The sequence below is a fragment of the Podarcis tiliguerta genome (genome assembly GCF_965153285.1).
Source record: "Podarcis tiliguerta genome assembly, chromosome: 12".
In the NCBI taxonomy this organism is placed as follows: Eukaryota; Metazoa; Chordata; class Lepidosauria; order Squamata; family Lacertidae; genus Podarcis; species Podarcis tiliguerta.
Window position 1 is genome coordinate 53,702,876 of NC_139545.1, and position 22,545 is coordinate 53,725,420.

At 45.8% G+C, this 22,545-nt stretch overlaps 1 protein-coding gene across 1 annotated transcript in view; it reads right to left on the reverse strand.

Moving 5' to 3' along the window:
• The window catches only part of OBSCN (obscurin, cytoskeletal calmodulin and titin-interacting RhoGEF), a 263,533-nt gene extending 245,185 nt beyond the window's left edge, over positions 1–18,348 (reverse strand). Inside the window, exons 1-2 of the mRNA XM_083405850.1 lie at positions 18,065–18,348; positions 4,403–5,549 (exon numbers count right to left, since the gene is read on the reverse strand). Coding sequence (XP_083261976.1) covers positions 4,403–5,540 — 1,138 coding nt within the window. The 5' untranslated portion in view covers positions 5,541–5,549; positions 18,065–18,348. The remainder of the gene's footprint in view (positions 1–4,402; positions 5,550–18,064) is intronic.
• Positions 18,349–22,545: the final 4,197 nt, after the last annotated feature.

Here is a 22,545-nt window from a genome sequence, read left to right on the forward strand (position 1 = left end):
TCTTTGCTAAAATAACCACGCTCGTTACGCCAGTCCTGTCAGCCCTTTACTGCACTTTCTCACAGCTGCTGAGATCTATCCTAAATGAAAGGCAGGATATTTTATTTCTCTCTCACCCGAAGGGAAACTTCATTGCCAGCGGAAAGACCCCAACCTTTCCAACCTACGGCCAACTTCTGCCATTAACACCCCTATTTCTGCTGAGGCCTTTGAAAGTTACCTTCAGATGTGGGGAAATATTTAAGGTCGGTGACAGTGCTGAAGGGACATGCCGCAATTACTTGTAGACCTATACTTGTGTGTTGTGGGTTAGTGGTTTTCATTAAAATATGCTTTTTGGGGTACTACAATATTTTAAAGGGGTTCCTAGGATATACAGAAGCTCAGGGCACATCCAGGCTTCCTTTTGTGCCACGTGCCTAGGCACAGGTCTGGGATTTAAAGTCCTGTGTCTGAGTGGTTTGCTTTGTTTTTGTCTCAGCCCTTTTCCCAAGAAAACGTGCATTTTATTGCTGAATCACAGCAAATGGCAGTTGAGTTTTCTGTAGATTGCCATCTGAAGGCAGCCCTGTTTAGGGAAGCTTTTAATGTTTGATGTATCACAGTATTTTAATATTCTTTTGGAAGCCGCCCAGAGTGGCTGGGGAAACCCAGCCAGATGGGCGGGGTATAAATAATAAATTATTATTATTATTATTATTATTATTATTATTATTATTATTTGCTCCAATTCAGCAGTAAAATGTGGTTTTCCCAGAGAGAGCACCGGGACCAAAAAAACCCCACATGCTTGGACATGGGGCTTTAAATCCAGAACCTGCGCGTGGAAATCGCAGTGCTACATGAAATCTTGATGAGTCTTACGTGGCAAAGTATCTGCATCGCATGCAAAGGTCCCAGGTTCACTCCTCTGCAGATAGGTCCAGCAGACCTGAAGGAGTGTCTCCACCCCCATCGTTCTGCCCGGACACTGAGGTCCAGCTCCGAGAGCCTTCTGGCAGTTCCCTCACTGCGAGAAGACAAGTTACAGGGAACCAGGCAGAGGGCCTTCTTGGTGGTGGCACCCGCCCTGTGGAACGCCCTCCCACCAGATGTCATAGAGAACAACTACCAGACTTTTAGAAGACATCTGAAGGCAGCCCTGTTATGGGAAGCTTTTAAAGTTTAATAGACTATTGTATTTTAATCTTTTGTTGGGAGCCGCGGCTGGGGAAACCCAGCCAGATGGGCGGGGTATAAATAAAGTTGTTGTTGTTGAGCTGGGAATCTCCCCTGTCTGAAACCCTGGAGAGGTGCTGCCAGTCAGTGTAGACAATACTAAGCTAGATGTGCTGGTGCTCTGACTCAATAGAAGACAGCTTTTGATCTTCCCGGGCGTTCCTATATGTGGAATGACACAAAGGATCCCTGCAGTTCAGTCCTCTGACTGGCAGCACCCCTCCAAAGTCAGCAGTCTTCTTCATCCTGGCTACCCAAGACTCTTCAACTGCAAATGGAAAGCGCTTGACAAGAAGCTGCAACGCATGCACACTGCCCCTGGGCTAATTTGACACAGGCATCCTTGCTAAAACTCAGCTCTCTGGATCTCTTAGGAGCAAACTACACATGGCATTGCACAGACTTTAACTAATAAACTGAAACTGACACGGGGACAAACAGAGGAAGCCGCCTTCACCCCGGTATGGCTCCCCTTTATCACATACACAGCCCAACAGGACAAGGACAATAATCCACCAACAGCATACAAATCAATATGGCTAACCTGATCCAAAACACCCACCCACCTCACTCACACACGAAAACAAAGATCACCACAGCCAATCACAAGCAAACAAACAATCACACCCTAGGCCAACCCCAACCTCTCTCACCACCAAAGGAACACAAGTGAACAACACAAGCAACGCTGACACCAAACTCTACATACATTAAACATAATAGAAACACCGCCACCCGACCCCACCCCCACCCATCTTCCCTCTCTCCACCCCCCCTTTCTTTTTTCTTTCTTTTCTTCTCCCCCTAATGCCTCAACAAATGAAACGGATTTGTAAAAATATTACATGGAGAAAAAAATACGAGGCATTACACTTATTTCTGTAAAACAAGAAAATCCTTAATAAAATATTGAAAAGGAAAAAAAAAGTGTGTCCTTAAACTGGACAGTTTTACTTCTAAGAAAAAAAGAAGCTGTGGGGCTCTGATCTGAAACATGCTCCAAATCCAGTGTGATGGGTTGGGATTTGGACTCGGATGCTGAACCTGAGGAATCCCAGCCTGCACAGGATTCCCCGCCTCCAGAACCAGCTGAGCCGGGGCTGGGGCTTGAGCCTGAAGGGTCCTCACCTGTGCTGGATCCTCAGGTGCAGGCACCAGCTGAGTCTGTTCTGGCTCTTGAGGTGATGGAGGACCCATTGCCTGCAGGTGCTCCTCTCCCAGCCCTGTCAGGGGAAGTTGAGGTTGCCTCTGGGTCTGGTAACCCTCCAGCCTCTCCTGAGCTGCAGAGGCTCAGGGCAGAGAGGCGGAGGGAACTAAGTTCCCGCAGAAGGAGTGCTCGCTCCAGGCCAGGAGAGGCGAGTCACCAGAGGATCGGGGCTGCCCTATGCCTCGGGGCAGATAAAAGCCTGCCAGCCCCAGTCCCAGGTTGCGGGAGCAACATTGTTGGTAGCCTGTTCCTGCATGCACCCTGTCCTGCTCTTCTGCCAGAGTTCCTGACTACATCCGGCTCCTTGGCTTGGACCCCACTTCAGCTTTGACGGACAGCCTCCATACCGCACCCTTGACCTCGGACTGGACTCGGACCTCGCCACTTGGTTAACCCACGGGACCAGCACATCCAGACTGGGTCCCTCAAGCAGTTCCTGCTGAAAATCTACAGCCATGCAGTTGAAGCATCTGATTTCCACCCTCCCAAAAAATCCTGGGAACTGTAGGTTTTTAAGGGTTCTGGGAATTATAACTCTGTGAGGGATAAAAACTATAGTTCCTATTATCCTTTTGGGTGCATGTTTTGGATGTGACCACAGGACACACTGTCCTTGTCAGAGGACCCTGGAGGATCTAGATGTGCTTTCTGAGGTGAAGCATAAGACAGTTGAGGCCTCCTGTGCTGTTTTTCAGCTCAGCCTGAGTGCACTTAGTGAGGGGGCGGCTTCAAGTGCTGCTGCTCTTTGGGGCTGTGTTTGTGCCTGGAGACACCTGTTGCCATGGAAGGCGAGGGAGGCCCTGCGGCTCGTGGCTCACAGGGTGCCAAACAGCTGCCAGGCCATTGCAGCCCTTCTGTCACTGCCTGCCCAATACCTGATGGACATCGACAGGCTGGATTTAAGTATCGGACATTTGCTTGCCAGCTCTCAGAGGAGCAAACCCACTGCGACTGTATGCCTTGATCCTTCAGCACCCTAATGCTTTAATCTTTGCAGATGAGCAGTAAAACCACTTCACTGCTGGAATGTCCCATTGATAGATGTACTGGGTCTGAAGGCCTTATTAAGCCATGCCCGCTCTCAATTCTAAGGTGGCTTTAGAAGGCAATGGAGTTAAGACCTGCCAAGGAAGCTGGAAAATATCTTCATGTACGCGACAACGGCGGCAAGAGTCTTAATAGAACAAGGATGGAAGAATGAGGAAATCCCGACTAAAGAACTATGGCGAGAGAAACTGATGGACTACGCAGAATTGGCAAAACTGACATATAAACTACAGGACAAGGATAACTGTGACTTTAAAGATGAATGGGAACCTTTTACAAAGTACTTAAAGAGACAACAAAGTGAACTGGACTCCTTGGCAGGTTTTAAATAAACACTCCTATTTATCTACTTGCACTTTGATGTGCTTTCGAACTGCTAGGTTGGCAGGAGCAGGGACCGAGCGATGGGAGCTCACCCCAATTTACCCCAAATGGAATGGGGACGAGAGAAGATGGCGTCTGCCAGCAGCTAAATGACTTTTGGATTGATTCGGCATAAACACCAGCGTGTGAGGAGGTACTGCAACAACAGCGGAGAGTCATACACAGAAAATCCACACAGAAACACATCATTGCTTATTTCAACTCGCTTGTGGAAACAACTCAGAGGCCATGAAAGAAGGAAGGTTAACAACAAGAAGATTTAAAGGAACTGTTGGAAAGACTATTCAAGGCAGCAGAGATATGAGATGATCAGAGTCCCGTTCCCCCCGAACCTGAAGCATGGGAAGTCCCAACAAAAAAATTATAATTTAGGCAGAATATTTGGACTATTTGATATGTACTTGTATAATTTGGAACATTCAATGTGATTTGATTGGATTGTTAAAATGGGAAACTTAATAAAAATGAATTAAAAATAAAAAAACAACAATAAATGGAACTGGGACATGCCATTAGCCCAAGCCATTGTGAAACACAGCTACTCACCTTTGACTGTGACCAGCACAGAGCTGTATGTTTGCCCTGCCAGGTTGGAAGCTGTGCATGTGTAGAGGCCGTTGTCAACCTGTTTGCAGAAGAGGATCTTCAGCACAAAATTCTCCTGCTCATCCTCGTAAATGATGTGCCTCCGCCCTTCGAGGATGACCTCGCCGTCCTTCTTCCAAACAATCTCTGGCTTGGGTTCTCCCGTCACGTAGCAGCTCATCTTGGCATGTTTCCCCTCTGTGACGGTGAAAGTACGCGTCGTCACCCCGTAGTAAGAACCACCATCGCCCCGGAAGCTCTTTGCTGTCAAACTGGCGGCCCTCTCGTAGTCAAGGGAGAGGCTCAGACCGAGTTTCGACCGCCCTTCCATGGAGGTGTATGCCGAGGAGATCAGAGAGTCGGCAGTGGTTAGGTCTGTCTTCCTGATTTCTTCTCGCCTTTTTTGCAAGTGTGAGAGCAAAGGGGAGGTCTTGCTGCTGTCTGCGTCTATAGCGTGCCTTGTGCCACCTGGGCTGTAAGAATCTGGCGTGTCCACCACCAACGCAGCTGCTGCGCTGGTGGCCCCAAGAGGGTTCTCTGCACGGCAAGTGTACGTCCCGCTGTCCACCAACCGAGTGCTTTGGATCTTGAGGGCATTTTTCTCCCCCTGGGTCTCAATCTGGATGCGGTTGGACTCTGACCGCCCGCCCAGGTGCCTCCCGTCTTTCTCCCAGTTCACCGAAAGGGGTGGGCTACCCTGGACAATGCATTTGAACATGGCGTCTTCTCCCATGATGACTCGGATAGAAGTGGGCTTCTGGATGAAATAAGGTGCCGATTCGGTCACAGTGGTCTGCTCCCCAACTTTGATGCTAACTGCGGCAAAAGCTTCCCCAATCGAGTTCTTGGCCCTGCAGATATACTGACCGCTGTCGTCCAGACTCAAGTCATAAATGGTTAAACGATATAGGTCGCCGTCTTCCACCATTTTAAATCTTCCCCCTGTCTGGATAGGAAGTTTATCCTTCTCCCAGCTGACCAGCGGGATGGGATTTCCAATGATCTGGCAACTGAGTGTGGCATCTTTCCCCATGGATACCACAAAGGCCTTAGGCCTGGTCAGGAACCTGGGGACTCCACTGTAAGAGCTGAAATCCATCTTGATGGCCTGGAAAGAAAAAAAAGAGGGGGAAAGCAACTGTAAGAGCAATGCCAGGTTGTTGTTTTTTAACCCACCATAGCATTAAAGTGTCTGACAGCAGCCACAAAAAGCCTGAATTTCTGGACCATAATGTTTCCAGCTTTGAAGAGCACAGCGTCTGACCTTCAGGTTGGTCTTTCATTACAGAGAATCCTCACCTGATTGCTTCAGGCAGTTAAGCCTGAACACATTCAAAGCCTATCTGACAAGAATCTGAGCGGAATTACAAAACTATAAGACGCACCACACCACAAGACGCACCTAGTTTTTGGAGGAGAAAAACAAGAAAAAAAAATATTCTGAATCTCAGAAGCCGGAACAGCAGTGAAAGCAGCAATCCCTCTTGCTGTTCTGGCTTCTGGGATAGCTGTGCAGCCTGCATTCGCTCCATAAGACGCACACACATTTCCCCTTACTTTTTAGGAGGGAAAAAGTGAGTCTTATAGAGCAAAAAATACGGTACATTGGGACGTGGGTGGAGCTGTGGGTTAAGCCACAGAGCCTAGGACAACTATCAGAAGGTCAGGGGTTCGAATCCCCGTGACGGGGTGAGCTCCCATTGCTCAGTCCCAGCTCCTGCCAACCTAGCAGTTCGAAAGCACGTCAAAGTGCAAGTAGATAAATAGGTACCACTCTGGCGGAAAGGTAAACGGTGTTTCCATGTGCTGCTCTGGTTCGCCAGAAGCAGCTTAGTCATGCTGGCCACATGACCCAGAAGCTGTACGCCGGCTCCCTCGGCCAATAAAGCGAGATGAGGGCCGCAACCCCAGAGTCAGTCACAACTGGACCTAATGGTCAGGGGTCCCTTTACCTTTACCTTTACCTATACATATACATTTGAATGCTAAAACATTTACCCTCTTCATTCTAGTGACCATTTCACCACAATTTGAAATAGGTAACATTCATCAATCTCATATAAGGTATACCTGAAGGAGCATTTCCACCCCCAGTGTTCAGCTCCAAGGGCGTTCTGGCGGTTCCCTCACTGCGAGAAGTGAAGTTACAGTGAACTTGGCAGAGGGCCTCCTCAGCACCCACCCTGTGGGGAATGCCTTCCCATCAGATGTCAAAGAGATAAACAATTATATGACTTTCCAAAGACATCTGAAGAAAGCTCTATCGGGAAGTTTTTAATGTCTGATGTTTCATTATGTTTTTTATATTCTGTTGGAAGCTGCCCAGAGTGGCTGGGGCAACCCAGGCAGATGGGCAAGGTATAAGCAATAAATTATAATAATATTATTATTAAGCAAGTGGGGGCATGCTCTGGATTTCTTTTGGGGTAAATCATTTTTTAAATAACTTTTTGTTAATACAGTTGGAAATTGACCACTGAAATGAAAACTGCAGGATAAGACATTGCAAGGCCAGCATGTGTTATGATGACCAGTCCTGTTATGACCAATCCAGAAGCTGCCCAGACAAGATTGGCTCAGGTGTTGCCTACAGACCATCGGCTGGCGATCTCTTAAGGTGGGGTAGGCAATGGGGTGTCCTCCAACTAATCCAGAATGCGACAGCTAGACTGGTGACTGGGGGCGGCCGCCAAGACCACATAACACCTGTCTTGAAAGACCTACATTGGATCCCAGTACATTTCCAAGCACAATTCAGAGTGTTGGTGTTGACCTTTAAAGCCCTAAACGGCCTCGGCCCAGTATACCTGAAGGAGCGTCTCCACCCCCATCGTTCTGCCTGGACACTGAGGTCCAGCACTGAGGGCCTTCTGGCAGTTCCCTCATTGCGAGATGCAAAGCTACAGGGAACCAGGCAGAGGGCCTTCTCAGTAGTGGCACCCACCCTGTGGAACACCCTCCCATCAGATGTCAGAGAGATAAACAACTACCTGACATTCAGAAGACATCTTAAGGCAGCCCTGTTCAGGGAAGTTTTTAATGTATGACATATTAGTGTATTTTTGGTCTTTGTGGAAGCCGCCCAGAGTGGCTGGGGAAACCCAGCCAGATGGGCGGGGTACAAATAATAAATTATTATTATTATTATTCTATTATTCCAAGTGCTGTGGACTATCACTCATCCCTGACCACTGGCCATGCTGACAGGGGCTAGAAATGGGAGAGAATTTTGGTTCAGTTCACTTTCTAATATGAACATCCCAAATTCATACTTCTTGAAACTTCTTGAACCAAAACGCAGCTCTTCTTTGGAATTCACATCTCTGAATTTTGTAGCGCACTTCTCCAACCAAATGATGTGCACAACAATGTGGGAGTGTGCCTGTTTGTGAAAATAACATACAGAAATGCATTACACTAGGGGAAACTGCATACAAAAATGTGTATATATTCGGCAAAATTTGAACTAAAATGTTGGTGAATATTCATGAGGAATTCTAAAAAAATTCAAATTGATGCAGAAATAAATAATAATAATAATAATAATAATAATAATAATAATAATAATTTATACCCCGCCCATCTGGCTGAGTTTCCCCAGCCACTCTGGGTGGCTCCCAATCGAGTGTTAAAAACAATACAGCATTAAATATTAAAAACTTCCCTAAACAGGGCTGCCTTCAGATGTCTTTTAAAAAGAAGATAGCTGCTTATATCCTTCACATCTGAAGGGAGGGCGTTCCACAGGGCAGGCGCCACTACCAAAAAGGCCCTACCAAGAAATGGGATGAACTTAAGAATAGAAAAATTGGAAACTGAGAAACTGCCAAAATCTGCCCATCCCTAGCTGAGGCTGATGGGAGTTATAGTACAAAACATCCAGTGGGCACCACAGTGCTTTATATATTCAGCTCTTTGTATTTTCCCAACCAAGTCCACTAAAATTGCAGGGTAAAGCCTCATCCCCACACTGAAAAACCACAAGCAGAAACGCCACTTGTATGCACATCTCTCAAGAAGACCGAGACAAGTCATACCACCAAAAATAGACTATAAAGCAAGTACATACCCCAAAAGTCTGACTAACCCTCCCAAATCAGGAGTTTGCACCAGTTGATTAACTCAGTGGGAAACTGATATCATTGGGTCCAAATATGTGTCTCTGATGATGTGACTGAAAATCCATTCATTATTTCAACCCAGTTATATCAGTTCATGAATCACAATGCGAAACGATGCCTTTATTTAGGCTATCTGGTGCTGGAGATACAAAACCCAGCTACTAGCTTTTTGTATCTCCATAAGATGGTTAAATTCTTAGCAACTGGAAAACGTAAGAGGAGCCCTAATGGATCGGGCCATAAGTCCATCTAGTTCAGCATGGTGTTACCCACAGTGGCCAAAACCTCACAAGCAAGACATGAGAATCGTGGTCCTCTCTTCTGGGTCCTAGGACCCTCGTACCTACAGGACCGCCTCTCCTGGTATGACCCACAGAGGACCTTATGGTCTTCAAACCAAAACACCTTGGAGGTCCCAGGCCACAGAGAGGTTAGGCTGGCCTCAACCAGAGCCAGGGCTTTTTCGGCTGTGGCCCCGATCTGGTGGAACGCTCTGTCCCAAGAGACCAGGGCCCTGCGGGACTTGACATCTTTCTGCAGGGCCTGCAAGACAGAGCTGTTCCACCAGGCCTTTGGCCAAGGCACAGCCTGACCCCCTCCTTTGGTAATCCTCACAGAACTCTAGCGCAATGGTTGCCATTAATTTGATTTTGAATTGGTTTTAGAATGAATTGATTTTAGAATGCTGTGTTAGTTTTATTGTTGCTAGCCGCTCTGAGCCCGGCTTCGGCTGAGGAGGGCGGAATATAAATAAAAATATTATTATTATTATTATTATTATTATTATTATTATTATTATTATTTCTGGTATCCCCCAGCAACTGGTGCTCAGAGGCATACTTTTCCTGAAGCTAGAGTTTGAATATAGCCATCATATATTAGTTACCATGCCATGTTCAAGATTCTTGTATTAATTTGCATGTTCCTTAACAGCTCAGGTCTAGGACACCCCCATATCCCTGGGTGGTTATCAGCAGCTCCTAGTGATGATTTATTTAATTTAAAATATTTTAAAATAGGTAAATCACCACTAGAAGTCCCTGAGAGTACCTGGGTTTGAAAAGCCAACTAAGGGCTCACCCTTTTGTTGGCATGTTTCTAGGAACAGGTCTGGACCTTAAAACACCATGTCCAAGCTTGGTTTTGTCATTGCAGCTGTTTGTTTGTCTGTTTTGTCCTGGTGCTTTAGTAGGGAAAAGCTGGATTTTTCTTGGATTGGGTTTTCCACCGACTGCTGTTTGCTCCTTTTCAGCAGCAAAACACAGTAGGGCAAAACAAACAAACAAACGCCTTGGAGACAGAGCTTTAAAGTGCACTCCTGGGCCTGGAAAGAACCACTGCCTGATTTGGGACCGTCCAGGCAGTTCCCTTGCACAGGTCGTCGAGCCGAAGGGGTGCAAAATTGAGAAGATCCATAACTGAGAAGATCCCTTTTGGGGTGGCTAATTTTGGCCTCACACAGGGCACCGTATTACAAAGTATTACCAAAGCCCATACTCTGAAAGCACAGCACAAAAGGAAGTCTGGATGTGGCCTGAGTCAGCGGTCAGCACTGTGTGTTGTAGCAGCATATTTCATAAACGAATTATGTGCATCTTGAAGATTTCACTTTTGTCTCACCTGAAATTCCTGGCAAGTCAGTTTCATTAGTATCAAGAAGGAGAAATTCTTATCTCCACACCTTGCATGATATTATAAACCTGTATCCCATTCCCTTTCTCACACTTTTTCTCACCTAAAAATCCCCAGATAAATTTTAATGTAAAAGGTCCTTCCAGAACTTGTCCCAATATTGGTGCTATTTTTATTTTTATCTATTTTTTTTTATTATTATTTTTTTTTATTTAACACCCTTCCCCCCACCCCTCCACACATGGAGCTCATTTTGTGTCCGTGGTTCTTCCCCTCCCCATTTTTATCCTCACAACCACCCTGAGAGGCCGGTTAGGCAGAGAGGCAGTGGCAGGCCCAAGAGACATTCATGGCTGAGTGGTGAATTCGAACCATGGCCTCCCAAGGCCGTAGCCCCACGCAGTAACTCTGACCTCACACTGGCATGAGGCAACTGTGTGGAAATTTCCCCCATCACGTCACACAGCTTGTTTGTATCTCGTGTAATTCAAAAAGCTATACAGTGGACACTCGGGTTGTAAATATGATCCGTGCGGGATGCACGTTCACAACCCACAGCGTTCGCAACCCACAGCGGCGCGTGTGCACACGCACAGGTTGTGATTTGGCGCTTCTGCGCATGCGCAAAGTGCAACTTAGCACTTCTGTGCATACGCGACCCCCAAAACTCAGAAGTAACCCATTCCGGTACTTCCGGGTTTCGGCGGGTCCGTAACCCAAAAAAACGCAGCCTGAAGCGTCTGTAACCTGAGGTACAGTGGTACCTTGGTTTACAACCATAATCCATTCTGGAGGTCTGTTTGTAAACCAAAACAGGTTGTAACCTAAGGCGCACCTTCGCCAATGGGGCCTCCAAAAAAAAATTTGTTCGTAATCCCCCCAAAATGGGTTGTAATCCAAAAAAAGGTTGCAAACCGGGAAACACACTTCGCGGTTTGACGTGTTTGTAATCCAAAACGTATACAAACCAAGACGTATGCAAACCAAGGTACCAGTGTCCCTTCTCTAACCATGGCCCCCCACCACACCCCACACAAATTTGAGGCCCAGAAAAGCTTCCGTTGAAGAGGGCAGCTGCCTTCTTCTGCCATGGTGGGGGGGGAGGGGGCTGGGTGAGAGAAAGTTACCTCAGAAATTGGTTTTCAAAAACTACAAACTGATCTAGCACTTGGGATCAATAAACTAATTTCACATTCAGCATCTGAAAGCACTGGATAATGCCTTTTCAAAGGGCCAGGTTGTCAGGGGCGATTCCAGAAAACGTTGTTCAAAATGCCTGCCCTCAGAAGGCTGACAGTCACCTACTATATATATATATATTTGCAACCCACAGTGCCGCGTCTGGGCACGCATGGGTCATGATTCAGTGCTTCTGTGCATGTGCAGAGCGCGATTTAGCGTTTCTGCTCATGCAATAGCGCCGAAACCCGGAAGTAACCTGTACATCCGGGTTCGGCGTGGTGCGCAACCCAAAAACTTGCAACCTGAAGCTGTAACCCGAGGTATGACTGCAGTTCCACTTCTGACACAAAGATAAAACATGGAGGAAATACGCAGTACAGGTCACTCGCTGCCTTTAGTGGTTTAGTTTTGCCGGCACAAAAACCAGATTTGAGTCAGCATCATTCTCTCATAAATTCAGGCCCTACAATGAGAGTCATGTGGTGTTATTCGGAGTTGCTGGATTACAGCCCAGTTTGCACAGTAAACCACAGTTAAAACAAACTATGCTTTATTGTGAATCCACAGTGTCAACGTAAGAATACAGTGTTGCAAAAATCAATGTTTGAGGCACCCATGTCTTCAAATAAAAACATCTTGAAGGTCCCAGGCCACAGAGAAGTTAGGCTGGCCTCAACCAGAGCCAGGGCTTTTTCGGCCGTGGCCCCGATCTGGTGGAACGCTCTGTCACAAGTGACTAGGGCCCTGCGGGACTTGACATCTTTCCGCAGGGCCTGCAAGACAGAGCTGTTCCACCAGGCCTTTGGCCAGGGCACAGCCTGACTCCCTCCCTCGGCAATCTTCGCGGAGCTCTGGCCCAATGGTTGCCAGTGGCTTGAATTAATTAATTTTATAATGAATGATTTTAGAGTGCTGCTTGTGCTGTACTTTTGTACTGTTTTATTGTTGTTAGCTGCCCTGAGCCCGGCTTCGGCTGGGGAGGGCGGGATATAAATAAAAGTTGTTGTTATTGTTGTTGTTATTATTATTATTATTATTATTATTATTATTATTATTATGTGCATCAATAGATTTTGTTTTATTAATTTATAAAGCGCTCTGAGGTTTTTTGCAATGAAGCGGAGAATAATTTTATGAAATAGGCCCGCACCCTGTTTTCACAGTGGCCAATAAGATGCCCATGAGAAGCCTTCAAGCAGGTCCTGGGAGCAACAGCACTTTCCACACTTGTGATTTTGCACAACTTGTATACGGAAGCGTACCGACTCCAACAGTGGAGATAGAACATAACTATTGTGTCTAGAAGCAATAATCATGTCGAGAAGCAAGTAGCCTTATCCTCCTTTTCAAAAAATCATCTAAGTTGCTAGCCATCTTGTAAGAGCGAATACCACAGATTAACTGTCTTCTGCAGTGGAAACAACTAAATTAATGGTTCTTATTACCCTGAGTAGTACCGAGTTAAAAACAAAAGAGGAATGCAAATGGGTAAAACTGATGGTAATTGCAGCCAGATAGGTTATAGCGAGTAATTGGGAAAATGCAGAAGAGCTAGGGGTGAACCAATGGAGGAAAAAACTGAATAATATTATAATTTTAGAACACCTAACTGTGAAGATACACAGAATGAAAGGGTTTAAGGTCAGTGAGAAAGAGGAGGATTGCTTTGAGAAGATATTGAACTATTTGAGTAGGTTTGAACAATTTGGGGCAATTAAAATGTTAAAAGTTAAATAAACCTTGTGGAAGGAGGAGTGTTAAAGTATATAGAAGTGTACATATGGTTGATGTGAATATGTTATTATTGAATATGTGTATTAATGAATATTGGAATATTGTATACCCAATGTATCAGCCGCCTGGGGGTGTTTCACTGTTTGTGTTTTGGTGGTTGGTAAAAAAGATTATTATTTTTTAAAAAAACTGTCTTCTGCATGAAGAAGTCCTTTTTTGTTACAATATTATCTACATTTCCACAAAAAACACCATTTTATCCACTTCTATCATGTCACCCCGTTATTTGCCTTTTCTCTAAACTAAAAAAAAATAACAGAGTCACTCCAACCTCTTGATGATTTGGGTTTGCTGTTTTCTGAACCCTTTCCAGCTCTATAATGTCCTTTTCTGAGGGTGAGGTGGGCAGGACTGTACACAGTATTCCAAGCGTGGAATTTGTATGATTTGTATGACATAGCGATATTGGCAGTTTTGTGTTTCGTAATTATCTCTCCCATGGAATTTGCACTTTTCATAGCTGCTGCATACTAGACCAACATCTTCATAAAACTATTCATTACAACCAGAAAGTCTCATTCCTGGTCATTCACCAACAGTTCAGACCCTCCCCACATAAGTGTATATGTGAGATTTATTTTTTTAAAATGCCCCAGTGTGAATCATTTTACACTTGCTTGCACTGAATGGCATTCGCCATTTTACTGCCCATTCACCCAATCTGGAGAGATATTTTTTGACGCTCCTTGGAATTCCTAGTTGCTTTAACTACCCTGAACAATTTTTTAATCAGCAAACTTGGCTACCTCACTGCTCACCCCTAGGAATAGAGCATTGACACAGAAGTAGGAAAAACTGGGTCCCAATTCTAATCTTTGGGGGACTCCCATTTTCTACATCCCTCTGTGTACACAGCTGAAAACGTCTTGCTCTACTCCTCCCTAGTTCCTGATGCCGCCATGTTGCTGGGAAACAAGTCAATTTTGTTGACCAAAACCACAAACAGTAACCATGGTTTGTTCTTGGCTTACAGCTCATGGATTGTTTGGAAGATGCAAACCATGAGTCAAGGTTCAGGTATTACAGTAAACTGGACTCTGGCTTATTTCCCAGCCAGAATGGGAGGGTTGGGGAGACGATTAGCACACTGCACACTCACGTTAAACCCTAGTTTGCTTTTAACTATGGTTTAACATTATGTGTGAAGTAGGTTGTGGGTATGTGGAATTGGAAAGCTCCTGGTTTCGTTTCATTGAGAATAGCATCTGTTCATTTCCCCTTCTATTTCACGTTCTCCAGATGTTAGAAACCTATTCCCTTTTTAAAATGAAAGCTGGGAAATCTGGAATTTATGGTTCATTCTTCAGACGGGGGTGGCACCCTGTAGACACCCACCCATGTGCTTAACCCAAGGAAAACCTGGAATGTGCCACTAATGGGGCAAAAGAGAAGGAAAACTCCAGGTGGCTTAAAATAGAGGCCCGACGCATTTTGGAATTATCCTTCTTTAGGAGTGTGTTTTAAGCAGAAACTCCAACCAAGTGCACGAACCTATTAATTTATTAATTTTCCATTTCAGGGACCTCCTGACTGTGTCACCCACCAGGAAGAAAAGTCAAGTGCAGGGGGAAGGCCTGGAAGGAAGGGTTAAGGCACTGGTGGCCAAACCTGGCCCTCCAGCTGTTTTGGGACTACAATTCCCATCATCCCTGACCACTGGTCCTGTTAGCTAGGGATGATGGGAGTTGTAGTCCAAAAACAGCTGGATGATGGACTACATGGAATTGGCGGAAATGACTGGCAGAATCCGAGACCAGGGAGAAGAGTCGGTGGAAGAAGATTGGAAAAAAATTAAAGTATATTTACAGAAATACTGCAAAATTAATGAATGTTAGAAGAATGCTGGAATGAAGTTATATGGTTTTAGCAGAAATGTTATAAAGAATTAAGCAAAAACTGATTGTTAATGGGCTAAAGAGGAAAATATAAAGTTAGATTGTGTTAAGATAAAGTATAGAACAAAAATTGAGAAAGATGGAAAGGATTTGCTGAAATAGCTAATTGAACTAGAATACAAAAAAGGGAGGTGTGAGGAGGTCGATGAAACAAGTAAATGAATGATAAAGATATGGAAATATTGGATGTGTTTTTAAATGTTTTTGTTTTTCTTGTTGTTTTGATGTAATTTTTCTGTTTTTATTTTTTATGTATTGTTTGTTAAATTTTTTATTGTTCTTTTTTCTTTCTTTTTCTTTTTTCTCTTCTGTAACTATCAAACTTTTAATAAATACATTTTTTAAAAAAACAGCTGGAGGGGCAAGTTTGGCCAACATAAGGGCTCCGTGCCACTGCCTGTCCTTTATAATGATTTTCCCTCTCCACCTCTTTATTACTGTTAACCAGAAGACATATTTGCTGTCAGCACATAGAGTTCCACACCACCCTTAATCAATATGGGGACACCCGATTCTGGCAAGTGTTGACCTTGTGCCCCAAAGTTAGGCCGCATGCTCATGCCACCCATGCCAGACCTCATACCAAAAGCCTAGAGTTGAGTTGAGTCAGCCATTTCTGCCCCAGATTGCTCATCAGCAAGCACAGATGCTACCGCCTGATCAGTTTTCGACTTCCTCTAATCCTTATATAAAACACTGTCAGCTCTTCTCCTCTCTTGAGCAAACGGCGCTACTCCTCTGATGTTACAACGCCCTACCCTTCAGAAACACGCTACCGGCCTCTCTCTGTCACTTACTTCTTTCTGCCTGCAAACCTCAAACACACATGCACTGTGGTGGGTCTACTCTGCAAGTAACTCCAGAACAAAAATTGAGAAAGATGGAAAGGATTTGCTGAAATAGCTAATTGAACTAGAATACAAAAAAGGGAGGTGTGAGGAGGTCGATGAATGATAAAGATATGGAAATATTGGATGTGTTTTTAAATGTTTTTGTTTTTCTTGTTGTTTTGATGTAATGTTGGTTTTTTTATGTATTGTTTGTTAAATTTTTTATTGTTCTTTTTTCTTTTTCTTTTTTCTCTTCTGTAACTATCAAACTTTTAATAAATACATTTTTTTAAAAAAATACTCTGCAAGTAACTCCTTAGCTACAAAGCAACCTCGCTGTTCAGCTTCTATTTCTCTAGACAGTCTTCCCAAGTATGCAGAGCTACACACATCATTTTATTCAAGCACCTGGCATTTACAAGAGCTAAGCCAAGGAACATATTTGCAACACCAAGATTCATCCACAGAAACTGTGCAAAATAGTTTCATATGCTAAAGAAAGGGGCGATTTCATACTGTTGCTAAAAGCAGCCCCCTTCAAGACACCATATTCTGTATTTCAGAGGAATAGGGTTGTAGCAGTCTATCTATTCAAAAGACTGGCCAATTCACCTCTAGAATCAATCTTTCATATTTAACTTGTTACCTGGGATTATTTCACAATCAGAACTGCCAGGCTGAGAACATGAGAGCGTCTTGGAGCATGTGCAAAATGGAGCTGTCTCTTGCCATTGCTACCTTACAGCCAATTCACACACATCAGAGATTAGGGACCAAGTGTAATGCATATCAGTTAATAACTTGACCCTGGTCCACTGAAAAGCATAGGGTGTTCGGCAGGGCGGTTCATAAAAAACTTTTTTTAAAAAAAATGCCTGCTCCAAAGGTCTTATCTTTTACTACACTAGGGATTATATAGCTATATCTGAAATTCCATGCATATCAGTTAATATCTTGACCCTCCTCCACGAAAATAGCTGTTTGCTTTTCCTGTCTTGAAGGCTGAAATTTCAATTCAGTGGAGCAGGGTCAAGATATTAACTGATATGCATGAAATTTCAGATATAGCTATATAATCGCTAGTGTAGTAATATAAGACCTGTAGAGCAGGCATTTTTTAAAAAAAGGTTTTTTATCAACCGCTCTATTAGGCAATTATCTCTCTCTCTCTCTCTCTCTCTTTCTCTATCTATCTATCTATCTCTCCCAGTGTGTCTCCCAACAAAAGTAAGACAATAAATAAATCTTGATTTCAGTGCAATCATATGGCATTTACACTGTGCACACACCATTCATTTAAAGCTCAATTCCCCCCCCCCCCAACCCAATAAACCTGAGACTTATAGTTTGTTAAGGGTGCTCCGGACTGCAGCCCTGAGAAGGGTAATATTCCCAAGGTTCTTTGGAGGGGGTGCTTTAAATGTATAGTTGTGCGAACAGCCTTATTTCCCAGAAAGTGGGCATAGGAGTGCAGCTTTAGCAAAAGTCACATTCACTATACCTCCTGTGTGTCCCATTGAAAAAAGCTCATACCTTCTATATGGATCTGCATAAATGCAAAAAAAGTAGGCATCGTTTGCCATCACAGACACTCCATGTCACTGAGCTACTGCTCTTAAAATAGACTCAGCTGTCATTCCCCGTCTTTTTTCAGAAGCCCATCTGTAGAAATGCAAGCTGAGAGCATGGGAGGAGGCTCTGGCAAGGCTAAATACTAGCAGAAGAAGAGTGGAGAGGTCAGACAATTAACCGAACACAAAACTTTTTTGTGAGTCTTAGTACTTAGGATGAAAACAAGAATGGTGGTGGGAGGTAACCTTCAACATCACTCCTTCAAGCACGTCCACTCCAAAAGAATTATCTCCCTCTCTTGGGCAGACACTGGCAACCCACACAGGTTTAAAAAATCAAAATCAAAAATTAAATATCCTGTTCCTTCAATCCTCCTACCCATCTTTTTCCTGTTCCGGCGAAACCACAGAAGACCACAGCCACAAGTCATACTAAGCCTAGAGGATACCTCTAACGTCTTGACCTTCATCTGTACTGCTAGCCCCAGTGCTACAGAAAACCACAAATAACATAGGCGCAAGACGCACACAGAAAGAGAGGTGGTTCCTGGCCAGCTTTTCTGGCCACCCAGATTCAAACAGAAATTCAGGTCCTTACCTGGAAGTCCTGTTAAACCTGGAAGCAGTAAGCCACTTTCATCGGGAGAGCAGATCTTTACTGAGTTTGCCCAAAGCGGGTGAAGCAGGTGCAAGCGGGCATGGGGAGACCAACAGAATTTGGGTCGTTCCCCCCCACCCACCCAGCGTGAGAATAAAACAGAAACCCCAGTGAGGTTGGGGACGTGCTAAAGGTGATCCCCTAGTCCCACAGCAGAAGCTACAGCGCTTAGAGTTTAGCCTGTGAGCAGCCCCTCCCTTGGGCTGCCGTCCTCCAGTCAAGTTGGATTGCTGACGTTCCTGCTCCTCTCCCTGCCCTGCCTCCGATTTCCAAAATAGCCTTGGGTGTCATTTACCAGGGAGATTAAATTTCATGCGGTGGAGAGACGAAAGGGCATCGCTTTAGGAAACCCACCGGGGGCAGACCGAAAAGCCCATCTCCAGAGAGCTTGCGTGCAGATGAACCCTGTCCATGGGGCTGGACCTAGTGCTGTTTCTCAAGTGCTTTCCCCGGAGCCAAGTGACAGGTGTCAAACTGGGATATGACGAGGGAGTGTTACAAGCCTGTTGGCAAAAGTTGATCAGGCTTCTTGCCTACGTCAACTTCAGAAGGGGAAGAAAGAGGGAGGCTGGGGGTGTCGTTCCAAGGGGCATTTCTGCTCCTGGATTTAAATATTATTGACTGAACCTTATTTTTGGACTCCTATAGGCTGTAAGGGACGCGGGTGGTGCTGTGGGTTAAACCACAGAGCCTAGGACTTGCAGATCAGAAGGTCGGTGGTTTGAATCCCTGTGACGGGGTGAGCTCCCGTTGCTCGGTCCCTGCTCCTGCCAACCAGCAGTTCGAAAGCACGTCAAAGTGCAAGTAGATAAATAGGTACCGCTTTGGTGGGAAGGTAAACGGCATTTCCATGTGCTGTTCTGGTTTGCCAGTAGTGGCTTAGTCATGCTGGCCACATGACCCAGAAGCTGTCTGCAGACAAACGCCGGCTCCCTCGGCCTATAGAGCGAGATGAACGCGCAACCCCAGAGTCGTCCGCGACTGGACCTAATGGTCAGGGGTGCCTTTACTTTTAATCACAACAATACAAACACAACACGTAGGCTAATAGTTAGTAGAAAATATATAATAGAATAATGCTATCATTCAAATTATAGGAGTAAGCCAATCAAAGTTCTTATATAGATTCCACCTAAACATTAGGAAGAACTTCCTGACAGTAAGAGCTGTTTGACAGTGGAATTTGCTGCCAAGGAGTGTGGTGGAGTCTCCTTCTTTGGAGGTCTTTAAGCAGAGGCTTGACAACCATATGTCAGGAGTGCTCTGATGGTGTTTCCTGCTTGGCAGGGGGTTGGACTCGATGGCCCTTGTGGTCTCTTCCAACTCTATGATTCTATGATATACAATATAACAGAGTGGTAGCGAGGACTGTCAAGCCATGTGTTCAAAACAGATGTCTAAGGACAGTCTCACAATAGTCTTTCAAAAGTATCAACAGAAGACGTCCCAAAAGTAACATTTCTCAATAGTTTTTCAAACGTTTCAGTGGAAGATGTCTCAAAAGCCTCAAAAGGACAGTGTCTCCGGAACGATGCCACTGTTTTTGGCTCATAAATCATCCCTCTGGCAGCCTGCACTCTGCAGCCTTCCTGGGTGCTCTCCTTTCCTGGAACTCTGATGACATCCTGAGCTAGGATTCGTGAAGCCCTTTTACCTTTCAAGAAATGGACATGGAGAGGTTAAAAACATGGGAAAGATTTTAAAAACAAAATTGTGGCAGCTGGTGTTCCAGCAACATCTGGGTGCATTCTACCAAAATGAAGACAATGGGGGGGCAGGTGTTCTGATCTGACCTCTTTCAAGGACGTATGGATAAAAATGAAATAATTACATGTATGACCACAATGACTAAAATAAAATAAAAAATCCCTTAAAGCACAGTAAGGATATCAAAGGGTTTCCAGCATCAGGGGACAGGGTTTCTGTGAGTAAACATCCCTCTCATTTTGGCCAATGTGCTGGCAATCCAATGGGCACGCTGCACTTATTTAGAAATGTACACTCAGGAGCCTTAGATTAATCTTTCAGGAACCCCCCCCCCTTACTAGGAAAGACCACAAATATTTATTTATTCATTGCCTTGACATACTGCCTACAGCTTACAGGTTTTTCTTTAGGATACTAAAACGAATAAATTATATGTAAAGTTGGCCCTAAGGGACGCGGGTGGCACTGTGGGTTAAACCACAGAGCCTAGGACTTGCTGATCGGAAGGTTGGCAGTTCGAATCCCTGAAACAGGGTGAGCTCCCGTTGTTCGGTCCCAGCTCCTGCCAATGTAACAGTTCGAAAGCACAAAGTGCAAGTAGATAAATAGGTACCACTCCAGCGGGAAGGTAAATGGCATTTCCATGTGCTGCTCTGGTTCACCAGAAGCGGCTTAATCCTGCTGGCTACATGACCTGGAAGCTGTACGCCGGCTCCCTTGGCCAATAAAGCGAGATGAGCGCCGCAACCCCAGAGTCGGTCATGACTGGACCTAATGGCCCTTTACCTTTAAAGTTGGCCCTGGAAGTAGGGTGTTGCCTCTGCCTGCTTCCTTCCTTGATCTCTTTGTCTTTCATCCATGACGTCATGATGCTCCCTGCTTAGCAAAGCCCAACAAAAGGCAAGCATTCAGCAAAAAGCGGAACTAAAGAAGGGGAATTGCTTGTGCAAATATAATCGGATGTTTTATGTCATACCTGCTGTGCACTGTTGCTGTGAAGGCCTAGGAATCCAGCTGGGAGAAACTTTCATGCTACTTTGTGATGCTTCTCATGGTCCTAATAAAGCTATTGTTTTGCTGTTCTCTTATGGGATTTTCCTGCACAGAACCACTTCCATTACATGAACGGCAGGCAGAACATAGCTCTTGACTCCATCAGAAACTTCCTTCTCCTTCCATACTGTCAATCACTGGAGCAACCACCTGTCTTCTTCACACGCAGATATAGGGAGCCCAAAAGCTTTAGTAGAAGCAAGTCGGGGGTTTTTTGGATACTTTGACCTTCGCTTTCCAGCTAGGCCTCCTGACACTCTTCTCTATTGCAAGGGAGAAAGAGATATGCCAAACAACCGAGATGCATTATTGCACTAATGAAACGCAGTAGCTTAAGCATACTGCTTCCACGTTTTCAAAAAAAAATAAAAAAATCACTTGCTGAAACAAAGGGAAGGAAATCCAGGAGCAACACAACCTGTGTTGTTGCTCAAAGTGCCAGTGGTCCACGCTCTTAGAAGATACTGGGACACACACTGTTACTGGATTAGGGCTCGGCTCTGCTGGATCAGAAAAAGGTCCATCTTTCTGCATTTCTTGTTTCCAACAGTTTGCTGCCAGATAGAAGTTTCTGGGATGTTCGCAGAAGGGCATGGAGGAGAAAAGCCCTTGCCCACGGGATCAGTGGTGGAGGAAACTGCTGGGGCACCCGGAAAGGCAGATATGATGTGCACCCAGGGGCGATTCTCCTGGGGTGAAATCGGCGGCACGCCAATCCTCCTGGGGTGCCAGCAGTGGCGTAGCGTGGGTTGTCAGCACCCGGGGCAAGGCAAGTAATTTGCGCCCCCTAACCCGGGGCAAGGCAAGTAATTTGCTCACCCCCCCGCTGCACTGTCCCTCCCCCAGATAGTCCCTTGCTCTCTCTCCGCACCACACCGCACGCCTGGCACCCTCCCCTCCACAGTGGGCGGCGACCCGGCGGCTCGGATCGGATTCGCACAGCCAGCACTGCAGTGAGAGAGAGTGAGTGAGCCAGGTAGGGGCAGAGAGCTGCGAGTGCGAGCGCCCCCCCCCCAGATGTTGCACCCGGTGCGGCCAGCCCCCCCTGCACCCCCCACGCTACGCCACTGGGTGCCAGCACCGCTTGCCAATCGTGCCAATACGCCCAGGGCATGGAGCTGGCCACCAGGGATGCAAGCACCACCCACTGCAGGGGGGGGGGTTTGCAAACACCACTTGCTGCAGGGTGCATCCCCGTCGGCCAGCGCCATGCCCTGGGCGTATTTGCATGATCGGTGGGCAGCAGTGGCACCTCCAGGAGGATCAGCGCGCCAGGGATGCGAGCGCTGCCTGCCAGGGGGTGTGAACACTGCCCGCTGGGGGGGGGCATCCCCAGTGGCCAGCGCTGCACAACGATCAGCGGGCGGATTTTAACTACGATAATGAAAATCCGCTTGCTGGGGGTGAGCGCCACCACGCCGATCCGCCATGGGGAATTTTGTCACACACACACACCCAAGCATGGCACCCGGGGCAGATCGCTTCCCTTGTCCCCTTCGTCTGTCAGTGTACAGGACATCTCACCAGCAACAGGAATGCACTACCTTTTATGCCTCCTGCATCTTCCAACTTTCAGCTTCATGTCTGCAGTTCCAGGAGTACAACGCCCTTGAACCTGTCAAGGTCAGCTGAATTGCCCCTTTGCATGTCACACACCCTTT